The sequence below is a fragment of the Agelaius phoeniceus genome, chromosome 5 (assembly GCF_051311805.1).
Source record: "Agelaius phoeniceus isolate bAgePho1 chromosome 5, bAgePho1.hap1, whole genome shotgun sequence".
In the NCBI taxonomy this organism is placed as follows: domain Eukaryota; kingdom Metazoa; phylum Chordata; class Aves; order Passeriformes; family Icteridae; genus Agelaius; species Agelaius phoeniceus.
In genome coordinates, this window is record NC_135269.1 from 25198170 (window position 1) to 25223436 (window position 25267).

At 41.2% G+C, this 25267-nt stretch overlaps 1 protein-coding gene across 6 annotated transcripts in view; it reads right to left on the minus strand.

Annotated features, from left to right (window-relative positions):
- Window positions 1–6883: 6883 nt before the first annotated feature.
- TCF20 (transcription factor 20) overlaps window positions 6884–25267 on the minus strand; it is a 131007-nt gene continuing 112623 nt past the window's right edge. For 4 of the 6 annotated variants that reach the window (XM_077178638.1, XM_077178641.1, XM_077178639.1 and 1 more), the window contains 4 exons: window positions 22700–22793; window positions 15906–15955; window positions 12797–12924; window positions 6884–9049 (listed from right to left, as the gene is read on the minus strand). In XM_077178638.1, coding sequence (XP_077034753.1) covers window positions 12841–12924; window positions 15906–15955; window positions 22700–22793 — 228 coding nt within the window. In that variant the 3' untranslated portion in view covers window positions 6884–9049; window positions 12797–12840. The remainder of the gene's footprint in view (window positions 9050–12796; window positions 12925–15905; window positions 15956–22699; window positions 22794–25267) is intronic. The other 2 variants (XM_054630770.2, XM_077178637.1) reach the window with 2 other exon arrangements.

Below are 25267 nucleotides of genomic sequence, written 5' to 3' on the forward strand. Positions count from 1 at the left end.
CTTCACAAAGCCATCAGGTTGGACCAGAGACCTTGAAAGGTGCCTTCCAATCTGTTCTATAACAGGATTTCTGGAGAGTTTTAAAACATGAATATACATGACAAGTAAAAATTTCATGTGTGTCCTGGCTGTAATAGTCATGGCTGCTGGATGGGTTTCCTGATCACAGACACAGTTTGAATTCTTATTTAAGTTTTTGATCTAGAGCAGGTATACCTTTGCAAACACTGCAGAAAATTTCTTCAGTTTTGGAAAAGAAAAAAACAAAGTTTTAAGAGTCTGAAATAAATGTTCTGATTCTGTAAAAAAACAAGAAAGAAGAGAAAGAGAGGGGGGGTTGGGGGAGCAGAATCTCAGGACTTCAGACCTGCCTGGATGATGAAGACATGAGATAGGCCAAAAATCCAACAGGAGAAGCTGGTGAAGTGTAACAGCACTGCAATAGACACCGGCTACCAAGGCAGTAACCTCTGGATGAGCCTGGAGATACTGGGGCATTCTGTGCTTCCTGAGGGACAGGGACCAGCTACAGATAACCCTTGATACCACATCAGGGTGAGAGGGAGGGCTCCTGCTTGAGCTACAACTCCAAAACAGAACCTTTGGGTTACACCTCAACAAATGATGACACACAGGCTGAGTTACCTGCGAGCAACACAGCCATGCAATACACAGATCACTTGTAAGTAATGAAAGATGGAGAAATGCAATGCCAGTCTTACAGATACCCCTCATCAGTGGAGACGAGAATGGAAGTGTCTCCACCTGGTCACACCTCTTATGAACTGTCTTGGGCTCTTTGAATCAGAGCGCCACAAGGCTTTTCAGAATGACTGGAGATAGTTGGCTGCTCTGGCAATTGCAGCAGGCTGCAGCAGAAATCAAGCTCAAACACTTGCTGTCAGTTGAGGCAGAAGCGAAAGCAAAGTGGAAATACAGGAGCTGCTGTGTTGTGTGGCTGTGAGAAGCTCATTTAAAGGATGAGCACATTGGAAGCTGTTGCCTGAAGGTACAAAACCTGCTTACTCCATGGGAAGGGGGTTTTTTGTTTCATGTAGACTGCCTGTTTGCCAGACAGAGGCTCAGTGCCTTGTGGGACATTTTGAGTTGTGACATTTTAATTGCTGAAGTGCCCCCTGAACTTGTGACAGACCTTAGCTGTGGTTTGTACCACTCCCACCCAAGGTCATACAAGCTGGTCAATGAACATTTTTTTCTCCACTTCTGAACCCTTACATATTTCCAGACATATGTGCAGGTTTACATATAAAAAGGTAAGGACATATGTTCTTAAAAACTACAAATTGCTGTATCCTTAATGCACCTAGTGAAGACATGGGTAGACCAAAAAAAGACTGTGGCTTTTTTGTAGGGGGCTGTGGCTAACAGACATGAAGAGGCTGCTCAGGCAAGCCCCTGACTTGTTCTTCCTCTTGCATTGTAAGGAACAAGAAGTTCCACCAAGCCCTGCATTGCACACTTAGCTGCAGACTGGGAAAGGTTGTTCAGGTTTTTGATCAGCTACTCCTAATGTCCAAGTAACTCAAATAAATACTAAAAATAAGGGGCAAATCTCATTCCCTCTCTGTCTCTCTCTCTCTCAGCAAAAATGGTAAGTACAGGTTGCGAAGACTTCTGGTGTCTGTCTCAAGCAGCTCTTTCAAAGAGGTCAAATGAAACCCTAGAAAATGAACATCAGCTGTTGTATTCCAGTTTCTGTGGCATGCCACTGACTGGAGGTAGAAAACCATATTGATGCATTTCTGAAGAGGTACCAACCAACCCTGGTGACCTGGCCAACACTCCCCCTTGAAGCACAACAAAGACAAGCCCCTATTTGGAACGACCATTTGGATGCAAAAAGGGTTTTCTACATTAAAGGGTGAATTTCAGGGCCTGTTGCTCTGTAGTCTAATAAATGGCACAGAATGGATTTGGTAAGGTACCTACCTGGACTGCTCTTCCAAAACTCACACACACAGAGTTTCCCACAGAAAAGGTCATCAGCAACAGCCACCTCCACCAGTGAGGCCCTCAAATGTCATTCCAATGATCTCAGGGCTCCTCTCATGGCATAGCATTCCCTAGAAGGAACCTCAGGAAAAAATCTCCCCAGACTTCTACTGACCTGTTATTTCTCCATGACTCTTTCACATGACTGGGCCACTTGTAAAAGGTTTTCTCACTTCTCCTTATTTTCAAGAGGAACTTTGGATCATAGAACTGCTGTGCCCAGCTCAGGGGTGAATCCATCCAGCATGGGTGTGGGCAGTAGTTGAGGCCAAAGGGCTGTGCTCCAAAGCAGAATTTTTCCCAGTACTGGCAGTCCTACAGTCACTGCTGTTGATTAGCAGTGCTCCTAATAATAATTTGTACATCTTCTGATCCATGAATCCTCTAGACAGCAACAAGTCTGCGCAGTTAAAAAAATGCACCTTCTTTCCTTTTCCTGAAGCAGCAGACCACAAACTTGATGTTTGCTAAGTCCATCTTTCACATTGGTCATAAGGAATGTTTGCACTTCTGCTGTAACAGCATCTTTTCCAAGTATTTTGTGTTCCTGTGGCAACGTGACACTGCTGGTTTTAGTAGAAATGAGTAGTGCAGCTGGAGTCAGTCAAGAGGCCTGCAAACCTTGATGTCCTCTTTAAGGCTGTAAATGCCCACTTCCATCTCACAGCTCTGGAAACTGTTTCTTCTCCTGGCACACTTTCCTGTCATGTAAAGCCAAGAATGATTCCCACTTGGAGCAGAGTCAAACACAACCCTGGAAACCAGCTTAGATGCTACAAAATTGGGCCATTCTGTATGGCCTCTGCCTTTAGTTGCAGGAAAAGTCTCTCTCAGCAGCATTTATTTTACTGGCTTATTTTCTTGCAGAGTGCAGCTCTTTGGCTTCATTCCCAAATGGGCAGTTGTATTTTTGCCATCTATCACCTGTACAGGTAGTGATTCCCCCTCAGAAGTTTCAGCCACAGCAGGACACCAGGTGAACAGAGAGACTGCAACATCCACTTTATACAGTTACTTCCTCACCTTGGTTTCCAAAGCAGCAAAATATTACAAAACCCAGGAGTGTAACATTAAATTCATCCTTGTTCTGCTTACAACACAGTGCTTTCTTGCCTCTTTGAAATCCATTGCAACCTGCCAATTCTGAATTTCACAGTACAACTCTAAACAGTAATTTGTTTGCTCTTCTGTATTTCTTCTGACTACAAATGCAAACCGTGAGATCTGTCTTACGTGCATGTTACTTTAAATTCAAGGTGATGAGAAGGTGCATGAGAAGAAGTAGATATTGTTATGCCCCATAATCCAGGTTGCTGTAAATCCAACAGCCTTCAAAGTAATGTCCTCAAAATAATCTACAATTTGTAAGAATCTAATAATTCCATTTCTCTTCTGAGAGGAAACCAGTTCTGGTGGGCAAGAACTTGGGTGAAAGTCTACTTAAGTTTTTTTCATACAAATGCTGTGAAGTGTACAGACTCTCATTTTTTAATAAAACCATGAGAAGTGGTGACATTTCTTTGATGAACTGGCTTCAGCTCAGAGGACTCTCGCTATACAGTGCAAATTTACCCTTACACCACCATTTTTATTTTCAGTGTAAACACCTCCCAGTCTTTCCCCAACAGTTTCTCTGCCATTCTTTGCTGCTCCCCACTAAAAGATGTGGCACTGAAAGTAAGCAATTTCAATAAAACTCAGAAAACCATTGCCATGCTGTATCTCAAAACCAGGGAGCACCAACCTCCAAATCTACTGTGCACTCCAAGTTTGGCTGTCAGCAGGGTTAGCTACAACCCAAAAGCCCCTAATGCAATACAGGTGGTATTTGCAGGTAACCTGGCTATGCTCATGTTCAGTAGCACATGCAAGCAGTTTTTATCATGCGGAGAAGAACACATCAGGATGACTCCTGAAGCCCAGCTAGAGTGGAACATTTCTTTCACAGGGGGTTTGCTATGAGCTAGAAGACTATTTTTCTTTTTCAAATTATTTGGATGGGAGTTAAGTCTCTCTGGGCTGCTAAGAAATATCAGCATTTCAAAAGTTGGCCAGGTAAGGTCAAAACCTTGAAACCGCAGCGTTAAAACTGAATTAAGCAATAAATTGCAAGAAACCTCTGGAGGATGAAGGGGGAAGAGAAGCAATCTCAGCTCTAAGTACTGCCCTGTGGAAGAAGCCAGCAAACAAGTGATGCTTTCCTTCCAGTTCAGGTTAAACACACTAAACAGGAAGTGGGATCCACTTAAGAAATTAAATCCTACAAAAAGATTCTGTAAGCAGCACTCTCTTCACTTTCCAGCTGGATGACAGAGTAAACCTTTTGAATTCCACCAGAAGTACAGAGAGAACAAACAATGAAACAATCACATGTAGGGATGATGCCAGCAGCTATTTCACTGACCTTTGCACTCTAAGGAAAAACCTCATAATCTCCTTCAGAGCTTTACATATTAATTTCTGGCTGAATAGCACAGGTCAGGTAGGGAGCTCATGGTGCACGGTATTTGTATGGAGCCAATTTTTCAGTGGTGTGCATTAGCCAAGCTCTCGCTGGCCTGTAGCAATGCCAGGAGAAAGTACCAGACTGTTACCAGTCTCCCACAATTTTCTAATAATTAATTACTTTTGTCCTCTACCTTTGTTGACTAAATTCTCTGACTTGTAATATGCTGCCAGAGTTCCATCTTAAAAAACCTGAAATGAAAGACTAAACCCAAACCTAAACTTGTTTGTTGGAATTTCACAGTGAGACAAGAATCTTATCCTGTTTCACAACAGGGATTTCTAACCCAAAGCCAAGATTGCAACTACTCTTTCAGCATCTCATAGCAAAGTCAGTAAAACCATATCTTTGTGTTTTCTAGATCTGTAACTGAACCTGGATTACCTGTATTCTGTTTGTTTTCATAATTTTTAATAATATTTTAAAAATTCCAGAGCAGTGGTGAATTATTCATCCTCAACCATCTATATATCCTGTTCCACTTCCAAAAGTATGATATTTACACTTAATTTTTTACATTTTGAGATAAAGGACTGCTTCTTTCAGTCATTCTGGCAAGCCAGGGACTAGATAGACAGACCAATGCTGTATCCCTCTACCAAGTATTTCTATAACATCCAGGACACCCACTGCACTTGGGACAGCACAGGTAATTCCTTACATAATGACTCAGCTAATAGGCATGATAATTTATAAAGTTTATATCCAAATCAGCCCCCAAATGTTCCCCCTGTAACTGTGCCAGTTTAAGGTATTATCTTTCCTAATACACATTTTAATGTACATTACTGCACATTAAATAGTCAGAATTCCAGAGCTGTCATTCAATTGCCCATATCTCAACAAACTTTTTGCATTTTACATGCATGTCCCACCAAAAATGGATTTCTTTAGCTTGCCATTAGCTGGACTCCATGAACTAGATCTGCACTATTCTTCAGCAGATCCTATACCCTGAACCCCTGAATGTTTTTTATTTCAATACTATTGAACATCATCAGTTTGTCTTGTTCTAAGGTTCAAGAATGTCACAACCCCAAGTAAAACTCCCTCTCATACCTCTGTGGTACAGATTAGTGAGGTTGGCCACTGCCCTCTGCAGGAGCAGCTGAGGTGGCTTTCTCCCGTGCTGCACGATCCACAGTGGCCTGTGCCTCGGATTTCCAAGCATGGATTTCACATGCAATACATACAAACAACAAATGTATCGATGGGCAGCTCCTGGTATCAAGATCTGCTCTGTACACATCCCAGGGCTTCCACCAGCTCCGGCAGGACTCCCTTTATCCTTGTCATATCAACAAACATCTTTTGCATGTTGAATCCATTCCCTGTTCTTGACGTGAAAACATCTTTTCTTTGACCCCATGCAGCAGTGCTGACTCACTCTGGTTAGCTTGGAAGCGCTGCTAAACCATCACATTCAATTCCAGCCTGTGGGTGTAAGTCTCTTGAAAGAGATCCTGATGGGAGTCAGCACGGAGAAGCACTTTGAAAATGAGCTGCTTTATCCAAGCTCTCCTTAGTTCATTCCTCATCCAAGCAGGCAATTCCCAAACGATGCCATTCTCATCTATACACAATCTCTTTTAAGGTTCTGCTGCAGGTCATTTCTGCTCCACAAATTCTAAATTAGCCAAGACTTCCAAACCTTTTCTTTCTTTCCAGTTTGGGGTATCCACGATGTCGAGCTTTTAACTGCTTTTGCAGGATGGAGCAGATAAATGTTTTGTACAACAGCTTTCAAAATCCACTCAGGACTTTGTATTTTCTCAGCCAAAATAAATTTTTATTTCCAACAGGATTTTATGACTCTTCTGGATAATTTCCAAGTTCTCCCAGGAAGCCATTACACATTGTTTCAATTCCTCCTGGCTCGGTTTTAGAATCACGACAGCTCTGCTTTCTGTAAAGCCTCAACCACCAAGCACAATCCTGCTCTACTGGAGAGCACCCCTCACCTCTGACTACAGCACTGGGGAGATTAAGCCACAGCTAAGTCAAAGGATTTGAAGCACTGTGAAATACTTCCCACAGAACTGACTGTGGTACCATTTCTTTCTTTGCTCTACACAACTGCCGCTACTTTCCAGCCACGGTGCACGAGGAAATACTGAATCTCCATACTTGCCACAAGCTCCCACATGGAAAACTTCCAAGGCTCCCTCCCAGCTACCTGAAAACCTTCTGCCTCTGCTGTGACACCACCCTGAGGAGCCAAAGTGAAAGTGTCAAATTCAGCAATTCCAGCACACACTGTTCTGCTGTCACAGTGCTGCATACAGAGTTGACTCTTCACCAACATAAAATCAATGCAATAACAGGAACTTTTTTTTTGGAGTATGTAGAATAGAACAGACACTATGAAAAAAAAAAACAATTTTTATTCAGTTGAAAAGAAGTCATTTACTCAATCACATTAACTATGCTAAAAATGACTTTTTTCTGACTACACCAGCAGTTAAATATTTTCAGCACCAATTCATGACACATTAGTGACATTTATCACAACAGGTCTATTTCTTAATGTAAAGGACATACTAACTTCAGTAGCTGCTACTGGGAAAGGAATAAGCAGAAGGCTGCCTTTTCTTTCCAAATATTTATGAGTGAGAGTAGCAACTTATAGAAATAAATAACTGCCAAATTATCTCCCAAATCTTTAAATCGATCTTTTAAAAATAGAGTTAAAATAGATATCTTAATATGAGCTATCATAGATTTTATTTTTATGTGCTGAATACTCCAAAATGTGAGTAGTTGAGCAAGCATCCAGTACATAACTTTTAAAATAGTTCTTCCCTCCCCACAATATCAACCCCATTTTTTTATCCATGTCATGCTGGTTAGATCCCTATCTCTAGTGACTTTCCAGTAAACAACACGCTGTTTGATATCGCTAGGATATGCTACCATCCTATGAGTGAAAGAAGTCAGTGACCTGGTGAAATACCACCAGCTCACACGAACAGAAAATTCATCCAGTCATTGGCTTGTTAACTCTGAACATCAAACAAATCCTAAGCTTTAGTTTTTCAAAGCCTTTGTGGTCTTCCTCTTGCTGGGCCAGAAGGTCATCACTGAAGGCAGAACCGATGAAGGCAAAGAAACCAAAAAGCAGCAGATAGTACTGTCTCTGTCCTTTTAAACAAATCAAGTTCGCACAAAACAAAAGGAGACAAGGTTAAAATGAAGTTTATTAGTTTTTTTGGTTTTTTTAAGCTTTTTTTATATAAAACTGTTTGTGAAACAGCTATTTTTATTCCCATGGCAGAGTGACCCCTGAAAGATGCACTAACCCCTTTCTTAAGGCCTTAACAAGAAAAAAAAACCATGATTTTTTTGTTGTTGTTCCTAAAACCCAAATGTTTTAAAATTACATAATTTACAAAAAAAAAAAAGAAAAAAAGAAAAAAAAGAAAATAAAAAAGGAAAAAAAAAGAAAATAACCCTACCCCAAATAACCATATAGTGTAGGCTGTTACACTAACATTCCCTCTTCCTTCCTTAGGAAAAGCAAAAAATATAAAAATAAAAAGAGGGCCAAGTGGATTTACCCCAATCAATTTGAAGATACATTGACTCCACCAACATTCAGACTTCCTTTCATTCCCCAATCTGGCAGGTAAACCATGTCTTCCTCTCACCTGCCTTCCAAACTGAAGGCAGCTTCTTGGAATGATCTGGGGGTCACGTTGTGGCACACAGGGCAGATACCAGATACTCCCTTCCCCTGTGTGGTACAGGTGTTCCACACCAGTGAGGTGTATGGGACCTAGCAAGCAGCAGCCACCTCTTACTTCATGAGTCTCACAACCCAAGAGTCCGCAGATGTTATTCAAGCTTACATTGTTAATAGTGTTTCTCAAAAATGGAAACCTCCCTACCCCTCAGACACAACTATTGACACCAAATTACCTGCAATCATCCAAGCCTTCCTCCCACACCCTATAAACAATTTATCAGTATTTTATTTGCCTTTCAAAATTGAATTTCATCAGATGTTGTGAGAAAGAAAGCAAGAGGAACAGAGACAAGTCCTGTTTGGAGTACTCCCAGTTTTGCTATTCTTTCCCACAAAATGTTAGGCTCCACATGCCTTGCTTTAATTTTGGATTTAATATTTACTTTAGCTATAAGTTTCTTTTTTAATTTATATGGGGTTTTTAAAATCTTAATCAAAAGCATCAAAAGGGATATAGCGCACCTTTCATTTAAAACAAAGTCTTTCAGGACTAAAAAATAGATCTTTATATATATATATATTTATCCCTCCCTCTGTAATTCCCCCCACCTGTTTCCTTTTTCCCCCTCCCCTCCCCACTGTCACTATGGAGATTGTGTCCATGGAAACAGCTGGTTCAGACTCCTTGGTCAGATTCTGTGATGTCATCAGTCTTGAGTGTGATGTAAGAATTTATGAAGGAAGTGCTGGCATTGGCAGGCACGTCGAGAGGGGGCATGGCTGCACAGTGGGAGAGATTCCATTCAGTCACGAATGTCCACCGCTTTTTATCTCAACAGCCTAACCTGAAAAACAAAGTCAAAATAATATTGGAATGGTTCCTTCCCTCCATTTGCAAACAGGCCGCTCAGGCTTTGGAAAAACCCACTCAGTAGCCTACCACAGCAGCAACACCAAGAGCTCTTTAGCTTTGTGGACTGAAAACAGATATACACAATGGCGAGTAGTTCATGAAAGCTAATCCATGTGATAAAAACTCTTCATTTAACAACCAGCAAAAAAAAATTAAGCAAGTCCAGTTCTGAAGGAGGTCTGGGATGACAGGATGATCCATACCACAATGGCACAGCACTCACCTCTACCTTCAGCAGCCAGGCAGGAGCTCACTCACCTCATGTCCGCTCCTCACACTGACCGTGAGTTTGGGAAAGACAGGGGCCAAGCATGTCCCAACATGGTGACAGCTCCTGGGATGCCATCAAGGACTGCATCCAAATGTTTCCCTATGGGCCATCCAGTGGTGGTTTCCAGTGAATATATAGCAGATAGTGCAACTAGTGTCAAAATTACAGGAGTCCAGGAACCAATCCTGGGAAATTGCCAGATTTCACCAGCTAAAGGTAAAGCTGTGTGTGGTTTAACTAATCGAAGGGCAGGTGATATTTCTTTCTGCTGCTTTTTGGATCTAATTTTCATATTACAGAGACAGTTCATAGAAGGACTAAGCTTGTGATGTCTTTCAAGACAAATGTGGAAACGTCCAAGTGCTTGGCACATGTTCTCCCTGTCCAGAAATTCTCCGAGGTGAGAAAATGAACTTCAGGAGTTTGCTAAGTTGGTGGAGGCTCAGCTCAAAAGAGAAGTTACAAAGTTATAATTTAATTTCTCTAAGTTAGGGTTCTCATTCTTATTCTGCATAGAGAGAAAGCAAAGCTTGAAATAATGTATTCCTTCCTTCCCTTATCCCATACCACAAGTGAGCCCAACAGCAATTTATTTATTTAGTAAGGTTAGATATGATTTAGATAAATCCCCTCCTACCAGCTAGTGAGCTTGGGAAAAGAACTTACACCAGAAGTGATGCATATGGAAAGCAGCTAACGGAATTAGAGGTGTGCCTGGGAGCAAAGTAACACCCATGTTTGTTCATAGCTGGCAATTAAACTCCAGGAACCCTAACTAAGTGAGATGGAGAAGTCAATACTGCTTTGATCATCGGCACACCAATTAGATTACATCCCAGCAAGCCCAACTCTTGGCTGCAGATATCCCCCACCCAGGTGCCAGGCTGCGAGTGAGTGAAGAGTCAGGCAAGCACACACAAAATGCAGACGGGCAAGGCCAGGGAGCAGCAGCTGAGGAGGAAAGGGGGAGGTTCCCAGAGAGCTCAGCTGCCCTCTGTGGTTTCATTACCGCGCAACGGCGAGCCCTCGCTGAGGGAGTGTCAGGGCCGTGTTGCTGTCTCTGGCTCCTGTACAACTGCAGCTTGCCCATGCCTGGAATTGGTCCAGAGCATTAGGCACTGGCTCAGGGAAGAAACAGGCTCAACTCACAGAGAGTCCTGCCTCATTCCTGGACAAGATCCAGAGCACCAGACTTGCTCTCACAGTCACTCTCCAGATCTGGACTTGATCCAAATGTTCTAGAGGCAACTGGCTCAGGGAGAGAGAAGCAATGAAGACAGAATACACTGACTTGCCTGGATGTTATCCAACACACAGGATTTTTCTTAACTTGCTAGGCCTGGGAGTGAACCAGGACTAAAACAGCCCAATAATCTCACAACTGAGTACCCATTGTATCTTACACTAAGGCCAGCAAAAGGACAGTTCCAGTACTACTTCGGCCGCTACAGAATTCCCCTCAAGTTCTTTAATTACCACAGTAATACAACAAGTTTTTGTTGTTGTTGTTGTTATTATAAGGACCTTTTAGATTTGCATGGCTTTTATTTTGAAATGCAAGATCAGGTTGGAATTTGAGAATCTAATTTTTAAGATATTCTGAACATTGAAAGGGGGTGGCTAAATAGGACCTTCTGGTAAGAATTACTTGAGGCAAAAAGTGGATTTCAAAAGACATGATGCCTTAGAGAGATATCTAGAGCATACAGTGAATACAGTGCAGAGATTCCACAGCCTGCAAGGTCTTAAGACAGTCCTATGATATATAAAAAAAGAGCTAGCACTGGAAAATAATGCAGGGAACAAAGCTGTGTAAAGGTCTCTGGGACACAGTAATGTTCACCAGCACCTTAAAGGAATGGCCCAAAAATCAATTCCCTAGTGTTAAACAGCCACAAGAGGCACTTTGGCTGTGGGACTCTTGTCCTGCTTTAACATTATGAATTACATTGCCTGTTACATTTTAAGGAAAAAAGAAAAGCTTAAAGGAATCCCAATGACCTTTACCATGGAAGGAGAAAGCTACTCAAACACTGAATACTGTTAAACACTGTTTACATGGTAACTGTTAAAACAACGCTCCATAGCCAGGAATAAATGCTATTAAAAATGGAAAGTCACAGAACACAGCTGAGCTAAAGCAAGTCAGCAGTCAATCTGCAAAAAGTGTTTATATGGGACACTACCTGTCTTGTGCTACTGCACCAAAACCCCACAATCTTCCAATTAATCTCTCATCCTTCACACAGAACACCATTAGAAGTACTTCACAATTACTTTACTTGAAAAACAGGAAAGATTTTAAGTCAGGAGAGGTGCCTGGGAAGCAAGGGAATGGTAACGAAGGAAGAGAATTACCATCAGCAGTTCCAAGAACTGACACAAAACAGCAACTTCCTCTGCATGATTGCAAGAAAAAAGACAGAGAAGCAAATAGCTTGAGTAAGAAATGCATTTCAGTAGTGAAATGAAGGCAAGAGACCTTCTTGGGCTGCAGTTTCATGGACAGGATGACAAGTATTAACTTGAAACCAAACACTTATTTCATTTTAATCGACCCCGTTGCCTTTGAACTGCAGTGCACTTGCAATTGAGTAAGAAATAAGAAATCCGAAGCTCATCCCATTCCCTGGGTGCTAACTCCCACCTCAGTGCTACTCCCTCCTTGTGCCAGTGTATTTTCCCAGCCACACAGTGAACCAGATTAGGAAAATGACCCAGCTCTGATGCTAACATGGCAAAAAGCTGTTTCAGACAAACTGAATTCCCAACCAAGTTCTCACTTGGCTGTATGAACGCTGGGCCTAGACAAAGGAGGAGGCAGGAAGGAACTGCAGTGAGGAACTTGGGGCACATTACAAAGTTATGGAATTGTGACCACTTCTGGATACAGTTCTACCTTCTATGCCCCATGTCTGTTTGCAAAATAGAGAAAAAAGCTGGGCCAAAAGAAACACCTGCTAAGACTGATTTACTTATCCCTGGATCTATCTACATTTCCAGAAAATGGGAATCCTACAATAATCCTGAACTCATCAATATTATTTATTTCTTACATATAGAATTTAAGATACTTTGATGACTTTATTTATACAGACGCTTACTAACTACTCTGAGACTTGCAGAAAAACACCTTCAAAGCCTTATGGATACGATACAAAAGGAGATTTCTGCGACTCATTTAGCTGAGAGAGTAATCAGGCAGTTGTAACAGCTAATAAGCTTTGCCTTTCATTGTTTAACAGAAGGAACTGCTGCAGAAACACAAAAAAATAAACAGGATGGTAGCAGAGAAAAAAATATGACAAACTTTCTGAATATATATAAAAGCACCTTAATTTCTCACAGAAATGGGGAAGGCACTGGATGTAAGACAGCAGGTGGAACTGGAAGCTCTTCCCCACTCACCTGTGCTTGCTTTTATATCCATTCCCAGGAGTACACTTCCCCCCTCACCCCCGCTCCGACTGCTCTGTGCTGAGGCTGCCTTTCACCATCTTGTTCTGCAAGGAGGGAAAAGAGCAAGGAAGGAGGGGCTGACAAACCAGCAAGCCAAACAGAGAAGGAAAAAGAAAAGGAGGGAGAAACAGAAGACAGGGGTAGGGAAAGGGAACATACAGAAAGCAAGAGAGAGAGAGAGAGAGAGAAAGAGAAGTCAGTATTGGAGTCAGAAATAGACTTTTCAGACAGAGTTTTCTCCAAGACAAAAGCAAGTAATTCCACAAAAGTAGAGTCTGAGATATGAAAGCCTGGTTAATTTTAAGAAACACAGAATTTAACACAAAAAGGTAGAACAAGCTGAGGAGCATCACTTGAAAATTGCCCAAACAGATGGCTTAAGACAATCTATGATGGCTGAGCCACCAAAAGGTGAGGTATCCCACCCCTTTTATAGCCTCTCTACAGCTCAGCATCCTCATCAGGTCTGTTGCAACCTCACTTGCTGTGATGCAGACAGAGCCGTTTGGATCTGTGAGAGGAACCCTTCAAAAGATGACAGTTTTCAGACAGCATTTTCGCTGGGATAAAAGCTGATATTTTGCATAAGTAGCACATTCAGGACATGGATGGTTGAAACATCAATCCTGACAGAAGGAAATGGAAAAGCTCACTGGGGAGCACATGGAAAGGCAGGACCAGTTCCCTCTGGACTCAGCTTGCTTATGCCCTAAGAGTCAAGCACAGTTAATGAGGTAAGAAGCACCTTTGCTCTCCAGGAGCCGCTTTCTGTGATGAAGTGTATTTACCGGTGTGAGGCACAGACTGCCAAAGGGTAACAGCCCTGTACTGGGGGACTCAGTGCTGGAGATTTATAAAGTTAGCTCCTCCACCTATTAGCTACAGCACAGCAGAGTGAGCTATGAGACAGTTACTAATTTGCTAACAGGGCTAAGGTGGTGTTACCTAAAAGCATCGCATTCAACAAACTAATTGAAAGTCTTTCTTCCTCTCAATTGCTCATACTTGTATAATGCAAAAAAATTGATGCAATTTGTTCCCCAGTCATTCTAGAGCAATGGTTTTCAGCCTTCCTGTTCCTGCATTGTCACTGTCTGGAATTCCCCTTTCCAGCCACTGGAATGGAAGGAACAGAGTAAGCTTATATTCTGCACTACAGAAAGATTGGGAACAAACCAATAATGATTAGTGAAATACGCAGTGAGGGCAGAGAAAGAAAGCAAAGAAAACTCTACTTGGCTTCAAATAAATTATTTTTGTCTTTACTAAGCAAAAGCCAACAAACTTCAGTGTCAAACAAAGGCTGCTGGTGTTGAAGTTATGTTTTTGACAAAATAAAGAAAGTGATCCGCAGTGGGATAGTTCTGAATAGAATTAAAAATTTTATTGCCTCATGAAGAACTGTTAAGAACTTAATTGGTAGCTGTCCCACTCCCATCCTTCAAGATTACTTTAGAAATCCATGTGCTTTCTCAGAATTTTCTCTGAAAAGCGGATTCTTTGCCTGAATCTAAACCAGTTCTTTCCTTTCATGGTTTGAGCACCATCACTCCAAAGTGCTCCCATACAGCAGCAGTGACTCAAGCCATCTATGTAAAACTGTATTTCCCTGGAATACTTCAGGCAACAGGCAGCAAAAATAAAACAGCCTTCAAATACACAACTCTCTGTAATAGTTTAACCCCAGCTGGCAACTAAGTACCAAGAAGAAAATAACTATCCCATCCAAACCCAGGACATACCCAATTATCTTTAGCCAAGTATCCAAAGTCGGGCAGAGGGTGGCACTTAGGCAGTTACATTACACAGAAAGGGGAAGCTCATCTTTCCGGGTTTGTTGGCAAGATCTGCAGGTTCTTGTAGCATTAATGCATTAATTTAAGCTTGCTGTACATTGTCAACATTATTGCACAGTTGTGCAGAATAATTTATTTTCTTTTATATAATGAAAAGTAGGCCAATTCTGGATAAGAGCCTGAATGTGCACTGAATCTTCCAGCACATTTTAAATACGTGTGTATAAATACATCATTTTGTGGTGGAACATCCAGAAAGGAACATGAGGCTAATTCCTGTATGTTTACAAAAGACAGATTAAGAATAAGCCGTGAAAACAAAAGACCACCAGATGTCAGTCTAATTCAAGGCAGGGATCTGCAGACAAGAACTAGATGGAGACTAATCCCTGCTCAAAAGCAACACAATTCTTTCCTATTATCATTTCCTTTTCAGCACAAGCCATCCAAACTCTTGCCCAATTACTATTGTATTCAACTGGCAACAAGAACAGCTGTTTTTTTTTCTGGATACTCTCTGACCATTTAAAACTGGAAGACTGGTATCCACAACCTCCCAGGGATGTATCCTCCCTTAAGGGCTGGGAGGGTATTTCCAGCACTGTATCCCATTACTTATGCTACAAGAGAGTACGTATTGTCTCCCTTGTCCCCTCTTGCCATACAGACAGCTCTCTGCACCACTGTGCTTGTAGGCTCTGGGGACAATCATTAAGGACACCCAGACCCTGGGCAGAAGGAGCAAAGGGATCTTCTGATGAACCAAAGATGTACAGAAGAACCCCACAGACCCACTGAAGGCTGAGTGGCTGGACTCAGTCCAGTTACTACTGGTAAACTTGAACAAGATGTCTCCAAAAACCAAGAGAACTTTTTCATAAAGTCATTTTTCTTCCTTCTTGCATCCTCAGTAAATCCAAGGAGAAAACCCAACAGTCCAATGAAACATTCAAACAGGAATAGCAAGCAACATACTGATTATATCACAGAATTCAGGAAATGAAGCTGAGCTTTCTGAACAGTCATCAAGGACCTAAAGAAACACTGAGCAGATGGAACAAAAATTTTATCTTCTTAAACTTGTAGTCTTCTTGAGTTGATGTTTGCCCCCAGAATATACCACAAGCATATATCACAGAATAATTGAACTAAAAGCATCTCTGACTACAGACATTATCCAGGTAATAAAATTACTAATCCAAATTTAGAAACCAGAAGAGGGCAACAAGAGACCCAGGTATAATCCAGGAGAGGATTCTTACCTTGTGCTTGGGGCACCTCACTGAGAAATTCTCTTCGTTTAGTAAACAATCTAAAGGAGGAGAAGACAGCAATGCATTATTTTTTTTAATGAAAACCAACTTGAATAATACATCACATGTGTTAATCTTGCCTCACAGGTACACATTTTTCATTCAAAGATCTCTTATAGGAATACTTTGTCAGTATTGCCTGATCTGTGTATTATTAGTAGGTTCATTGCCTAATGCCTGATCTGTGTATTATTAGCAGGTTCACTCCTTCCAGCCCCAAAGTTTTAGCAAACAAAGTAACTGAACACCCCAAGTGACAATGTTGCTTGGATTACCAAGCAACCTCAGTTTTCCCAATGATCTGTATGTAGTAAGAATGACAACAGCAAGCCTACAAATCCTGCATCCCAACCCCCTTCAGCTATTCCAGCCTTCTTTGCTTTAGCACACAGAAGATGGACACATTCATCCAATCTGAACAGACAATCCCTGCATTCCATAGTACAAATGCTGCCTTTCACCCTTACCCCAAGGCCCTGCCAGCATCAGGGAGAGCAGGGGTGTGTGTCTCTAGGTATGGTGTTTACAGTTTACTTGCAATCACAAGTCCTGGTGGTAAGTTTATACTGTGACACTATGTCTGGTAGTCTGGTCACTCATGCTGCTTTTAGATCTGCTTTCATGAATCTTATATGTGAAGCTTTTATGATCTAAAAAATGATTCAGGTAATTATTTAAACATATTATGTAAAGTGAGGCACCTATATGGAACTGCTTATTTAGGAACAAATTAAGCAATACTGCCATTTGCAGAGCACTTATTTAGCAGCACTGTCAGAGTATGGATTGCTTCTCCTCACATCCCCCCTCCCAGACTCTGCCTCTAAGTGATGCAAGTCGGCAGCTCTCAGAGCTTCAGCCACAGGAAAAGCAGCACTCCCCTCAGCGCACTCAGCTGCCTCCCCTGGGCACCCTGAATTGCAGGGTCACCACTCAACCTGCCCAAACGCCTGACACTGCTCGGTTCCAGTGGCCTCTTGCCTTGGAGGCTGACCCGAGGCTGTCACCTCATGGGCAGGACCAAGCACCCATCCCCACCTCAGCACGAGCGAGCAATGCTGCCCTGGAGAATTGAGCAAGGTGCTTCTGACCTCCTGCCTACTCCAACACGCCCAAGAGCTCACAAGTAGAGAAGTGCAATGGTAACTAAGATGGGCTAATTTAAAACGCTCTTAAGTATGTAGCATAACCAGTGCTACCTGCTGTTTCGATCTGCTGGAAGAGTTTAGCAGACAGCAGGAGACTGGAACTAAAGCTTGAGGGAAAAGCTTTCTAGATACCCAAGCTTTGGCAGAGCATCCCTCTGCTAGGGATTGCTTAATGTTTTAACATGAATGCCTCTGGCCTGAATCAAAGGGAAACAGCATGCAAGAGGCTAAGTTACTTGAGAGATTTTAGCAAAGGGGAGTAAAACCCTTAATCCTGCCACAGATAATTTCAAATGCAGCATTAGCAAATCACAGGAAATAAATAAAATGTCTTCTCATTATAAGGGCAGGAATCATACATTTAGACTACAGCATGAATTATCACTGCATAATACAGCAATCATCAAAAATATACAGAGCAATCATCAAAAACATACACAGTATGTTAGAACAGAATGGAGTTTTCTTCTTTGTTGGAAACCCAACATTGGTAATGAATGCAGTTCTTTAGCTAGTATATCAGAAAGGAAGATTCTACAAGGATCAGGAAGAAGTGCCAGAAACCTTGTACCTAATGCCTGATCTGTGTGTGGAGCTCCATTTCCTACTAAGGTCAGCATTTTTGTTGCAAATACTAATAGCAGATCCAATTAATAGCAATTTTTTTTTGTTTCTCTTAAAGGACAACTATGAAAAATGTCATCAGCACACTGCAGAAAATCAGCTGAATACCAATAAGGCAGAAATTGTTCATCATTACAAAGCTGGCCTGGATCTTGGTTAGCAGTTCCAAGTATTTTATATAACAGATTACAATTTGTCATGAAGTCAGCAGACACAGAGCTATGATCAGCTCATTGTGGCAGAAAGCAAAAAGAACTGAGACTTGTCCTTGTTTCCACAGATTTTTCTCCATAAAGTAGTCAGGGAAAACCTAAAACACTTTTAATAGAAGCAATTATTCTTCTGTAAGCTTCATACTTTTGTCTCACCCTCTGTGTTCTGCCTGTTACTCATCTTTAATGATACTTGTGAAGACACAGGATTTCTGTTCTCTGAAAATTCATTTTATTTTCCTGTTAATCTTTTCCTAATTTACAGTTAAAAATCTTCTGTAAGTGGAACTGGCTGGATATATGTTGTAGGAACAAGTGTGCTGCAACCATCAGGATCTGATTCCAGGTGGGGAGGAACAAGCAGAGGGAGAGGATATAAAATTTCAGAAAACAAAGATCTTGTTTCCATGGAGACATCCCTAGGACTAAGTTATCTTGAGACATCAGAGGCTCTTCATAAATTTGGACAGATGAAAGCCAAACACAGACAATGTTAACCACAGTCATTTCCATACAAAAATTACTTAAGTGGGACTACTGATCTTGATTTTTATGTAAATGGATAAGAAACGTTCAGCTCTCTTACACCCTATATTGCCAAAGACTATTTTCTATGAAAGGAAATTAAAAGACAGCCTGAATTATGCTATATAAAAGCATCCATATGTACAAACTGGCAACTTACAAAGCCACATGCCTTGCACAGCACTCCATTAGCAACAGTGGGGCAGAGCCTGGCCCCTCACCAGGGTGGGGTTGGACACTGACCACTGGTGCAGAGCCAGAGCCCAGGTCCCACCCCAGGGCTGCCTTCAGTGCTGCAAGGAACTGAAGCCATTTGACACACTGCAGCCTCCAGCCCTTTCCCAAAAACGTTCTGCCTTTCATGATGCACAGTAACTGACTGGGACCAACTCCTAACCCACATGGATGCAAAGGCAGAAACGTTTCAGCTCACACTGAACTGCTTCGAAATACAACACGGGTACTTCATCTCAACCAAGGCACGGTCACTTCCAGGAATTCAGACAAACCAAGTGTGTATGACTCAACATACCCTAAAAAACACTCCAGCAAGTGTTTTCTGTTTGGCTTTATTTCTTTGAGATACAAAACCAGTCATACATATTCCAAAAGCCTGAAAGCCCTTGTAAATGTTAACACAAACTTCTGAGGATTCAGAACAGATCTGTGACAGATCCTAAATAAAGCAAGGTGGCACCATCCTTCAAAGCAGGATGGTTGATTTCAAAATGGAACTACCACTGAGCTCAAGGAAGCTGAGAAGCACCTGTACAGTTTCACTACAGAAAGACAGTAGAACTGCAAAACCAATAAAAAGGGTTTACAGGCTGAGCAAAGAGAAATAATGTTGATTTGTTTCTCAAGGAAGCCTACATTTTCTGCTTGGTCATAAATGAAAACCAGACCTTATGCCATATAGCTTGGTTATTTTACACAGATTTATTGAAGAGTGTCTATAGATTAAGACAGCTTGATTACACCCACAGATAAAACCAACCTTGCAAACAAGGTCTTTTACTGTCACACCATCAGGCTGAAATTTTAAATGCTGAGAATCTACTTCAAGCTGGGGCTTTTTTAATTGTTTTGGTTGAAAACTTCAGCAGAAGCAGCCCAACAATTTCCTTAAAACTCCTTCTTGGAAAAAAGTTATTCCGCCCATGATAAACATCCCAGGATTTTTTCTCCGAAAAGCTCTAACAATATCCTGATTTTCAGTAGGACCTGGACTTTAGCTAAGGCATGCCCTTGCCAGCTACCATAAAACCAGCAAACAGAACTCCTTGAAAAGCAATATGGGGATTTTCATGTACACATCCTCAGAAGAGGCCTATTAGATTTTAGTAGCACGGCCTTTCAGATTTTAGAAGCTAGCTAGTAGCTTTTAAAAATTCCACCAAATATACTTCTGTTTGGGGGTGATCAGGCCCTTCCTATAAATGAACCTCTGCCCTCAGATTCAGGCACCAGTCCCAAAAGCAGTGAAGCTATCAGGGGACATTTCTAACACTCAAGCAACCCAAAAGACGAAAGTGACCATTTCAAAACTGCAAAATGGGAAGCACTAGTCCAGCAGGCAGAAGTGAAAACAGTACTGAGAAAGGCGGCCAAGATACAGAAAGAACGGAGGCTAGCAGGAGGGAGACCAGTGCTACTGGAAGTCAGGAGCACGGAATTAAGGATGAGTGCCAGCAGGAGGCTAAGACAAAGAACTGATTGGAAAAAGGCACAGAAAAGTGAAACAGAGAATATAAAGGACAACATACAAGAACAAACCAGGACTAGCAGGGTGAGGTGTGACAAGGAGCTGAGTTAGGAGAACCAAATGGCAGTAACAAAGCCCAGAGAGGAGAAAGAACTAGAAAAAACAAAAGAGAGGAAGAGGTGAAGTAAGAGCAGAGAGGAGGAAGTCAGAGTACGAGCTAGAAAACTGGAAAAAAGAAAAGTCAGAAAGAATTAGGAGGAATTGGGTCTTACAAAGAGACTGGAGTAAGAAATTTGTAAAGAGGGGCCTGAGAGCAACTAGATAAAAGACCTGTGGCTGGTATGAGAAGCCAAAGAGAACACATCAGACATACAGATGAAAAGGAACAAACAGATAGGAAAATGTATTTTAAAAGCACCAATGAAGTATTTTGTTCTCACTACACCGTACTCTTCCTGAAGTGAAACCAGAGACTCACCAGTTTTACCAACTCCTCCATTTTTGAAATATGTTTGTGAAACCTCACAGTCCAAGTATCCCATCTCCATGAAGCTCTTGCAATTTATTACCGCTGTATTACTCAAAGGAGGGAAATTAGCTTGGAATTGTGCACTCCAACAGATGGCCACATGACAACATGATGTCTCATAACAAAATTAAAAGAAGTAAGCATAGCCTTGGAACTTGAACACAAAAAGCTACTCTAAAAAAAATCTCACAGGTTGCAAAGTCAAGACAAAAGTGAAAAAAAGCCAAGTTTAATCTAACCCATGTCTACACATTATATAGCAGACATGTTACATTTAAATTGGACTAAATAGTATGATTATATACTGGGTTATGTACATGATGCTGCTTCTTCCATGCATGATACAGAACTGCTCTTGGGAATCAGTCATGATTGTTCAGTATATTTCTCATTTTGGAGAATCCTACATTTGCTGAAGTGGAGTAGAGTTAATATAGCTGAAGGAAAAGGAGAGTATCTGAATTTTGATATCTCAATTTACAACCGAGAAAATGCTACATACTGTATCTAGTAAAACATGAATTTAAATTAAGCCCTCAAATTATTGGGACCATTCACTATGATTTTTGTTTTTTCATGGTACTGAAAAGGGCAAGTCACAAACCAGAAACAAATACATACTAAACACAACACAAATGTGAATCTGATTGGTGATTGTGTGTCTCAAACACACTGTACAAAAGCAAGTTTACTAATGTTCATGAAACTCTCAGGCAGGACAGAGATTAACATTATAGGAAATCTCCCAGTTCTACCTTCAGAACTGAGAAGGAATCATCTGCAGTAAGACACAGATCAAGCAAGGACAACATATGTTCATGAATGAGTACCCTCCATCCTACAGGCTGAGGTAGGGCCTTATGAAAAGACATATCAACCTTTAATTAGGTGATTACTATAAGATAGATTCATAAAAGACCAAAAGTATACTTAAATGGACACCTTTATTTCTGGTATTTTTTTGAGTATGTGATTTTTGCAACCTGAATAATCTTTCTTTTATGTGAAGTCAAGAATTCTCTCTGCTAGTAGTACTGTGGTACTAGAATATTCCACTGCAATATTAATTTAAAAATAACATTCCTATTAGAATAAAATGCACATCTCCAATAGGGTGGGACTTCACAGTGAGAGGTGCAATGCAGTCATACAGAAATGAGCATTCCTACTTCAAATACTTGGAAAACAGCATAAAATGGGTGGTGAACAAGTGGGTTGCTGTGGAATTGGAATAACAAACAAGAAGCTTGCAATTATTTTCCAGTCTAGAGTTGTAATCTTGAATCCTTTCCTGCTTGTTATCAGACTAAATTTTGTATGACAGAAGTGAGTTACAGGGGACTGGAAAAGTGGGGTATTATTTACTCTGAGATTGAATTTTTTTTACCCAAGAACAAAGTTTATCTCCATGAAAAACTGTCATTACTGCACAAAACCCACCAAACTCACAAGCCCAGGCTCATAGCTGGAAATAGTATCATCCAAATAATTAGCTTGTATAAGGATGAAAATTGGACCTACTCAGGAGACTGGCTGAAGTGCTTCTTAGGAGGGAGAAGGATGGTTGTGCTGCAAATGGTACTGATGATTCTACAAACACAAACACTGGAAATCTTTACTAGGACCACCCATAGAAGTATAACCCTGAAAGAAGAAACCCCCTTGCTGCTTACTTACATCCTTTTAACAAAGGGTTTCTATTTTTGGTAAAAAATGAGTGATCAGTTCTCACACTGCAGTCAAATTTCAGTCACTGTAGCTGCACTCCCCCAAGCCAGGCTTCTTCTGCTCTTTCAGGCAGACTCCTTTTCATTACAAGCTCCATCTTGTCCCAGCGTGTTACTGTATGCTGTTTATTGCATGCCGTTTCTCACCATTTTTATTACTTTATCTTCACAGTAGGAGAAAAACTGAGAGGGAGTAATTTGTAAAGCACCTCAGAATTATTTAGTGTAGTATGAGTTGGGTAATTATGGAATACAGTTGCCATGTGTTCCTACCTGCATCGATGGCACATGGGTAATGGTATCGGAAGGAGCAGCCTTTGTTGTAGCAGCCTAAGGTGGCTCCCGGTTCCTGGCAATGGGAACATTTCTGAAAGGGAAACCAAAAAACAGTAATGAAGATTGCAGCCATTTTTCTGAATACCTGTATTTTCCTGGGAATTTTATCAACCACATTCCAGCACAATTTTTTTGATGAATCACGTTAAACTCTATCTTTCTACACCATGCAAATAAAGGCCTTTCAAACAAGTAACAACATAAGCTCTTTCAAACGATGAACTTTTCAGTTGCGCTAAGCAGGCAAGAGATACAAATGATCAGCCATTCAGAAACAATTTGGAATAGTTCTCAAATCTGTTTTACTGGCCTGTGTTTCAGTACCTGACAATGACATCACTATTAAAATAGGAGGAAAAAGAGTGGTTTTGAACCTACAGCAGCTTTAAAAGGAGAATTAGCATAACAAATAAAGATTTAGAAGACACCACCATAAAAGTAATTTGGTTACATCATTGTCATTATCACAAGCAGTTGAAGATGATCATGGCCAAGTTCAAAGTTTTTTCACAGGTGATCAAAAAGGGTTTATCTGGAGCAGAAGATGCCATTGTGGGAAAATATATCATCATCACAGAAATGGCCCATGTCCAAAAAAAAGACTCGCACTTGCAGTGCAACAAGGATGCTCATACAATTGTCAAAATAGATCAGACTGATCTGATGACCACATTCAATTTGCAATAGTTAAATCCTATTAACTCAACTAGTTAATGATGTATTCGACCATAATATCAGACAATTGTGAAAGCAGAAAGAAAGTCTCTCACCCGTTTACTTCATCCTGAATGACTTAAGAAATCACCTAAGGAAGTAATTCACATCTCATTCAGACAGCCATTTTATTTCTTGAATGTATACACTAAGTGATTTTTATTAACTAATCTGATTCTGAAGAAAGCTGATTTCTGACAAGTTGACATCCCTTAAAAAAAGATGCAACCATACGTGGTAGAATTCACCAAAAGCTAGGAGACTGCTACTATTTAAAAATTAAAAAGTAATTAACTACTGGCAGAAAACAAAGAGAGGAACTACCATAATTTTTGAGTCACATTTTAAAAAGACAGGAATTTTATTTATTCTGCTAAATACAACAAACACCATAATAAGGCCCTGTATAATTTGTACAATTCACCTTGAGTTCAGGCTGTGAGAAGTTGCCTTTGGTCCCTGCCTGCACACAGGGATGATGACATGATCTGAAATCACTGCTGCTGCTGGCAAAGCTGGTGTTGAACTAGGCTGCTCTATTGCCACTACCAGTGAGCTGCACCTGCACCGCACATGAACAGCTGTGCCCAAGCCAGCAGCGCACCTGGCACTGGACACGAGCCCAGCATTCCCACCATACGGGGACACTCATCTGCCAACACGGCCACAGCCCCTGGCCCACGTGTCTTCAATCCCTGATCAGCACGCACGCTGCAGTGGAGATCAGCAGAACAGACACGGCCAAAGCTAACAGCCACAGCAAAGTTCCTCACTCAGCATGGTAAACAGGGGGCTGATTACAGTATTTCCAAACCCTCTGAGAATATCTGACAGTTATTGTTCTTCCTACTATTCTGTGCTTTGCAGAGATGACTATAGTTTGTATTTAAATGCCTGAATGAAGATGAAAGCAAAACTAGCTCCAGCCATAAACCAGGAGGCCCTCTTCAAATCAAAGCAGATGCAACTAACAGAAAAGCTTGTGAGATGTCAGTTCTCATGACATCTACAACTGCAGTTTTGAGTAACACCTTCTCTTTACGGGTGTGCCAAAGCATCCTGAGCCTGATCTTCAGTACTACCCACTAAATCATGTCTATATTCTAAGCACAACAAACTACTGCAGTATTTATGATGCAAGGGAAGTATCCCTGAAGCCTAGAAAGAGACACACAAGCAGCTTATTATTGCCTGTCAGAACATCAACGAAAGTTTCCAAAGATTAAAAAAAGAGGCTAAACCAATATTGAAATGCACACCGAAATATATGGACCACTAGCCAAACTGCAACGTAATTCACTCTCCCATGGGAGTAAAACCAAACTTCATCCACAGAAAATGTCTTTTCCTGGCTCTGAAGTCAACTCTAGAAAGATATTATGTACTGGCAACAGTCCCAGATTCACCTATGCCAAGTACTCACCAAGTGCAGCTTGAGGAGTTCTGAAACAGAGCTCTGTACCTGTGTACTTTATTCTCGTTTTTAGATGTGGCTGACTGGGATTAATTATTCTAACAGGAGAGAACCCAAATTGACTATTCTTTTTGAATGTAGATATGAATTTCTAGTCTTGCTCCTCAGAGGCATTCTGCCCTCCCCACTTTATCTCATCTTTTATGTACCATCACACTGTTGCAACAGAAGGTCACTCTCCCCTGGAACACTGTGTCCTGTGCAGAGCAGTCAATAAGGACATAAGAACTACAGCAGCAGAGATTGAACTGCAGCTATATAAAGTATTTCTTAACAGTAAACAGGCATGTCTTAAAAGAGTATGGTGTGTGACACAA